This window comes from Pinus tabuliformis, chromosome 5_1 (assembly GCF_031772625.1).
Source record: "Pinus tabuliformis cultivar Carrire ecotype Pingquan chromosome 5_1, CPIR1, whole genome shotgun sequence".
Classification (NCBI taxonomy): domain Eukaryota; kingdom Viridiplantae; phylum Streptophyta; class Pinopsida; order Pinales; family Pinaceae; genus Pinus; species Pinus tabuliformis.
In genome coordinates, this window is record NC_142305.1 from 202,154,690 (window position 1) to 202,161,885 (window position 7,196).

The 7,196-nt window shown below is 36.5% G+C and overlaps 2 protein-coding genes across 2 annotated transcripts; both read left to right on the forward strand.

Moving 5' to 3' along the window:
* Positions 1–223: 223 nt before the first annotated feature.
* LOC149164099 (uncharacterized) lies at positions 224–823 on the forward strand. Its single transcript, XM_089430860.1, has one exon. The coding sequence runs from the start codon at positions 377–379 to the stop codon at positions 626–628; it is 252 nt and encodes an 83-aa protein (XP_089286986.1). The 5' UTR covers positions 224–376; the 3' UTR covers positions 629–823.
* Positions 824–4,997: 4,174 nt separating this feature from the next.
* On the forward strand, positions 4,998–5,578 carry LOC149164100 (uncharacterized). Its single transcript, XM_089430861.1, has one exon. The coding sequence runs from the start codon at positions 5,132–5,134 to the stop codon at positions 5,381–5,383; it is 252 nt and encodes an 83-aa protein (XP_089286987.1). The 5' UTR covers positions 4,998–5,131; the 3' UTR covers positions 5,384–5,578.
* Positions 5,579–7,196: the final 1,618 nt, after the last annotated feature.

Consider the following 7,196-nt stretch of genomic DNA (forward strand, 5'->3'; position numbering starts at 1 on the left):
TATTATTATTATTGAATCGTCTAAAAGGAGCCATTTAGTTTGTGAATCGCAAAGCGGGCGAAACCGTCGCCGGCCCGCCCATAGTTCAAACAATAAAAAATCTGGAGATCCTACTATTCTGGCCCACCTTTCAACTCATTATGGCCGCGCGGAGGTCCCGCGTTTGATTCCACCCGCCTGCCCGCCCATAGAACAAACAATATAACCATAGGGCGAGCGCGCAGCTGAAAATCCCAAACCCAGATGCTAACCTACCCCCAGCATCATCCTCAGAATCTTCGTTTTCTTATTTATTTATCATCTGTTCTTCTCCCACTGCAATATTCATTCCTCATAAAACTTGGAACCATTATTATTATTGTGAGTGTTGATTGTAATGGCCACTTTAGTGGTTTTGGTATCGCAGTTGCTCGGGAGAAGGACATATAATGAACAATGTGCAGATCGTCTTCTTGCAGACGATTCAAGTCATGGCGGCCGCTTGGAGGTCCAGGTTTCGAATCCTGTAACGTTTTCGGGTGTGAGCAGAGACGAAAGAAGGGAAGAAGAAGAGGAAGAGGTGAAGTTTAAAACAGATATCTCAGAGGTATTGCGCTTTAGGGTTTTGGTTCCTGGCGTTTTCCCGTAGCAGACTAACCAGTTCTCAGCATCTTCTTGGTCCACCAAAAGTTGCACAGATGAATATTGATGTTTGCTGACGTGTATGTATTTTATGACGAGGCTGTATGTCTTACGTGGAGCAGGGATATTGCTGATCTGTACAGTTGATTTTCTTATTGGTCAATTTATTCAATAAATTAAAAATGAATCGAATTCTTTCTTAGCGCAAGGCGCATTTTCCATGCGGTTTCATGTGGTTTCTGACCACCGTGATGAGAAACCTTTTGCACTCCATTGGTTTCTTTAATATTTTTTATTAATAAAATTTATTATAATTTAGTTGTTAAGGAGAGCTTATCACTTATATTTAATCATGCATATTTAAGAAAAACCATACAGCGTGCAATCACTCATTGGTGGTTAGTAAGGGGCACACTTTCAGCCTCGGCAATAAGACAAGCTGTTAGTCAATCAAAAGCTATGTTAATACTCCAAACAAATATCCTACATATTTTATTTATTTTTAATATTTATTTTTACTTTTTCAATTTTTATTAAAAAGTTGGAATATGAATTCAAGAAATAAAAAGATAAAATATCACTATAAGATATAAAAAATGTGCTTTCAAGAAATAATTTTACTTTTAAGGAAACAAGTTAGAATTATTTGCAAAAATAAACAAGAGGCGCTGCATGGCAACTAGTCCCTACTTTAAGAGGGAGCGAGGTAGGAGGCACAGCGCTGGTGGTTGAATGGAAAGAAACCTGTAACTGAAATTTGATCAAAGCCTCAAAACATATGACCTATAGTATGAGGGCCTTTAGCAAACTTGAGGATTAGGTGGTTGAGTGGAAAGAAACCTGTAACTAAAATTTGAGCAAAGCCTCGAAACACATGACCTATAGTATGAGGGCCTTTATCAAACATCAAGAGAAGGTGGCGGTCATGCATGCAAGTGGAACTTGGTCATGATGCTACCTAGCTAGTTGCAGGATGAGGATCCATCTCATTCCAAATGCCATCAAATGATATCCTTGAGCTTATTATATTTTTGTATGTACTTGGCTTAACCAAAAATATCAATTTGTTTTCAAAATTAGTTGTTGGTTGCATCTAGGAACATAGATTTTGAATTCATTTTGGTATTGCTATGACAAGCCAACAAAACAAAGTAGAGGATTGACAGGGTTATTGAAGTGGACACTGAAAAAGAAAAAACCGAGAGACAAACCAGTGACACTTGATTTTATTTTTCCACTCTTCAAGATGATCTAAGACCACCACTAAGGGGGCTTCACTATAAAATGATTCATCTTCTATGGCTTATGGGTGCCAACAACAAAAGGGATTGCTAGTCCTGTGTTTCTAATGATGTGTATTATGAAGATACTCTATTATAAAGAGGCTGAAGATTACTCATTTAAAAATGATTAATAAGGTTTGTTTCAGCTGATGAAAACATAGTTTGACAGTTACCAAGAGTGTCATATAGAGGGACCGAGATGTAAGAATATGAGGAGCATGCATGTTCAGTAATAATCCATTTAGTTTTGTTGAATAAGTATAGTCCAATGCAAGCTCCCCAAGTGCAGGAAAATGACTCAATAAAAACTTTAAGGATCTTGCTAATTTGTGAGCCTTGGGGAAGCACTTCATGAGTATTGTGTAGCTGTATTTAGAAGGACGCCGCTTTCTATTAACCTCTTGAGAAACATATATGTTCTTGCACAATACTCATAACTAACATATTAAACTGAGGAGAAAAAATGCACTTTGGCACCACCATTAGTTCCAATACTTGTGCTCTAGTCTCAAATGACTGTGCATGCATATTCATTGCATCACCATTCATTTTTAAACATATGTAATAAGAATACAATTTCCAACTAAATCTTAGCTACAAATATCTCTAGATATACATATTACATCTTCTATCATCGCGATTATATGTCAACCGAGGAAGGGTCAGGCTCTTTCATTGATACTCCTTGCCTGGATATTTGTTTGCTCCTATTTTGAGATTCAATGTGCAGGTGAGAAGACCTCCTTGTCTACTTATGCAGCCTTAATACCAACTTTTCTTTGAGCAAGCCAGTGATTGGTATCCGTTTTTGGTTTTTCTTAGCACAACTAACCTGTCTAAAAGAAAAGCAATCAATCAAGAAAGAGGAAGTAAAAAAACAAGTGTTCTATGATCGTGTGCCATGTTTAGGGTTTGGGCATTATAGAGGTCTTTTTGTGGCTCAGTGACAGAGACAAAACAGGACCTACAAGAGACAAGCTTGTGGGGAAAACTTCTACCCCAATTCAATGTACAATTATAATTCCTATGGTTTCATGTTAATGTTCATTTCTATGGTTATGCCTAGAATTGCATTATTTACTTTCAAGCATTGTTATCTTTATATAGTGATCAATAGAGCCTAAGATACGACACATTTGGAGAGTCATATCTAGTTACAACAATATGCTAATTCTAAAAGTCTCCATTAAATAATTAAACATTCTAGAATAATAATTATTCATTTAATATCTTAAATTAATAGTTATTTTATTCTAACTTTATAACCTATGATAAAATTGTATTTTTGGATCATCTAACAACGGAGAGAGAATGAAAGAGAGAGGAGAGTGGGCGGGAAGAGAAAGTGAGGAAAGAAGAGAAGGGGAAGAGAGAAATAGATATGGAGAGAGTGTGTGTATGTTTGGGGGGTGAGATAGTGAGAGGGAATAAAAAAAGAGACACATATATAGATATTATATAGTATTATATAACCAACCTAGATCCATCTTAAATTGGATCTATCAAGCGTCGAGAGAGATCAAATCTCTCGAGGTGCAAATTTTTCCTCACGTTTTGCACTCAAAAAAGAGGTTTAAACTTTACACCTCGAGAGATTGGATCCACGCTTGATAAATCCAGAATTAAGATGGGTCTAGGCTAGTATACAAACCTCTTTTAGAGTGAAAAGAGATTTGATTTTCTCTATAATAGATCTAGGCTAGTGCAAAAAAAATGAAAAACTAATTTGAATATTTGTATATATTAACTCTCTTGTTTTTAAATTTTATTTATTAATGTAATAAATAAAATTAAAAAATTTCCATAGGCTTTTCCGACAAAAATAATTATTAAAGTTTTAATCAAACCTTTTAAAAACTTCTCTTTTTCCTTTTTTTTTACGCGTGGAAAAACCTGTCATAACTCGGTTGTCAAACCAACATTAAGGACAACCATCCCTACAAATGCAAACTGACTCATCACCCTTATTCAAGGATAACCACGCCACCTGGAATAACCCACGGTCCAACAAAAATAATTACTAAAGTTTTAATCAAACATTTTAAAAACTTTTCTCTTTTTCTCTTTTTCACAGGTGGGAAAACTTATCATAACTCAGTTGTCAAACCAACAATGAGAACAACCATCTCTATGAATGTAGGGTGACTCATCATCCTTACTCAAGGATAACCACGCCACTCATCACCTTTATTCAAGGATAACCAGGCCACCTTCTCTTTTTCTCTTTTTCACAGGTGGGAAAACTTATCATAACTCAGTTGTCAAACCAACAATGAGAACAACCATCTCTATGAATGTAGGGTGACTCATCATCCTTACTCAAGGATAACCACGCCACTCATCACCTTTATTCAAGGATAACCAGGCCACCTGGAATAACCCACTGGTGGTCGGTAAATCACTCGTGCCAAATGCTTCTAGGAAAACCTATCAAAGCTCAATTGTCAAACCAACAATGAGGACAACCATCTCTATGAATGATCATCCTTATCCAAGGATAACCACGCCACTCATCACCCTTATTCAAAGATAACCAGGCCACTTGGAATGTTTTCACTCGTGCCAAATGCCTCTGAGTCTTAGACCGTTAACCCAAACTCTTAACGAAATAAAAACAATTTTAAAACATATTCCAAACCCATTTTTCTCTTTTTCCTATTTCACTAATTTAATAATTTTTATATATTTACTATTTTACTTTAATTTATTAATATAACCAATAAAATTTTAAAAATTCATCGCGCCTTTTTCGATGAAAATAATTACTAGATTTTCTATCAAACCTTTTAAAACTTTACTATTATTCCTCCTCGGTCATACAAGTACAGCCAAGTCCAGCTCATATTATTATTATTGAATCGTCTAAAAGGAGCCATTTAGTTTGTGAATTGCAAAGCGGGCGAAACCGTCGCCGGCCCGCCCATAGTTCAAACAATAAAAATCTGGAGATCCTACTATTCTGGCCCACCTTTCAACTCATTATGGCCGCCCGGAGGTCCCGCGTTTGACCGCGTTTGATTCCACCCGCCTGCCCGCCCATAGAACAAACAATATAACCGTAGGGCGAGCGCGCAGCTGAAAATCCCAAACCCAGATGCTAACCTACCCCCAGCATCATCCTCAGAATCTTCGTTTTCTTATTTATTTATCATCTGTTCTTCTCCCACTGCAATATTCATTCCTCATAAAACTTGGAACCATTATTATTATTGTGAGTGTTGATTGTAATGGCCACTTTAGTGGTTTTGGTATCGCAGTTGCTCGGGAGAAGGACATATAATGAACAATGTGCAGATCGTCTTCTTGCGGACGATTCAAGTCATGGCGGCCGCTTGGAGGTCCAGGTTTCGAATCCTGTAACGTTTTCGGGTGTGAGCAGAGACGAAAGAAGGGAAGAAGAAGAGGAAGAGGTGAAGTTTAAAACAGATATCTCAGAGGTATTGCGCTTTAGGGTTTCGGTTCCTGGCGTTTTCCCGTAGCAGACTAACCTAGTTCTCAGCATCTTCTTGGTCCACCAAAAGTTGCACAGATGAATATTGATGTTTGCTGACGTGTATGTAGTTAATGACGAGGCTGTATGTCTTACGTGGAGCAGGGACATTGCTGATCTGTACAGTTGATTTTCTTATTGGTCAATTTATTCAATAAATTAAAAATAATCGAATTCTTTCTTAGCGCAAGGTGCATTTTCCATGTGGTTTCTTACCACCGTGATGAGAAACCTTATAAAATTGCACTCCATTGGTTTCTTTAATATTTTTTATTAATAAAATTTATTATAATTTAGTTGTTAATTCAGCAAGGAGGACAGCTTATCACTTATATTTAATCACGCATAAAAACCATGCAGCGTGCAATTACTCATTGGTGGTTAGCAAGGGGCACACTTTCAGCCTTACTCATTGGTGGTTAGTAAGGGGCACACTTTCAGCCTTCGCATGTTGTCTTTGTGCTTGCACCATTAACCTCTTTACTTAGGTAGCAATAAGACAAGCTGTTAGTCAATCAAAAGCTATGTTAATACTCCAAACAAAATATCCTATATATTTTATCTATTTTTAATATTTATTTTTACTTTTTCAATATTTCAAAAAAAATTAAAAAGTTGGAATATGATTTCAAGAAATAAAAAAATAAAATACCACTACAAGATATAAAAAATATGCTTTCAAGAAATAATTTTACTTTCAAGGAAACAAGTTAGAATTTTACTTGAAAAATAAACAAGAGGAGCTGATCCCTACCTTAAGCGGGAAGCAAGGCAGGAGGCATGGCGCTGGTGGTTGAATGGAAAGAAACTTGTAACTGAAATTTGATCAAAGCCTCAAAACATATGACCTATAGTATGAGGGCCTTTAGCAAACTTGAGGAGTAGGTGGTTGAGTGGAAAGAAACGTGTAACTAAAATTTGAGCAAAGCCTCGAAACATATGACCTATAGTATGAGGGCCTTTAACAAACTTCAAGAGAAGGTGGCAGTCATGCATGCAAGTGGAACTTGGTCATGATGCTACCTAGCCAGTTGCAGGATGAGGATCCATCTCATTCCAAATGCCATCAAATGATATCCTTGAGCTTATTATATACTTGGCTTAACCAAAAATATCAATTTGTTTTCAAAATTAGTTGGTTGCATCTAGGAACATAGATTTTGAATTCATTTTGGTATTGCTATGACAAGCCAACAAAACAAAGTAGAGGATTGACATGGTTATTGAAGTGGACACTGAAAAAGAAAAAACTGAGAGACAAACCAGTGACACCTGATTTTATTTTTCCACTCTTCAAGATGATCTAAGACCACCACTAAGGGGGCTTCACTATAAAATGATTCATCTTCTATGGCCTATGGGTGCCCAACAACAAAAGGGATTACTAGTCCTGTGTTTCTAATGATGTGTATTATGAAGATACTCTATTATAAAGAGGCTGAAGATTACTCATTTAAAAATGATTAATAAGGTTTGTTTCAGCTGATGAAAACATAGTTTGACAGTTACCAAGAGTGTCATATAGAGGGACCGAGATGTAAGAATATGAGGAGCATGCATGTTCAGTAATAATCCATTTAGTTCTGTTGAATAAGTATAGTCCAATGCAAGCTCCCCAAGTTCAGGAAAATGACTCAATAAAAACTTTAAGGATCTTGCTAATTTGTGAGCCTTGGGGAAGCACTTCATGAGTATTGTGTAGCTGTATTTAGAAGGACGCCGCTTTCTATTAACCTCTTAAGAAACATATATGTTCTTGCACAATACTCATAACTAACATATTAAACTGAGGAGAAAAAATG

Bases quoted from the DNA above. Each gene is read 5' to 3' on its own strand.
- LOC149164100 (XM_089430861.1), top strand. From the start codon at position 5,132: ATGGCCACTTTAGTGGTTTTGGTATCGCAGTTGCTCGGGAGAAGGACA.
- LOC149164099 (XM_089430860.1), top strand. From the start codon at position 377: ATGGCCACTTTAGTGGTTTTGGTATCGCAGTTGCTCGGGAGAAGGACA.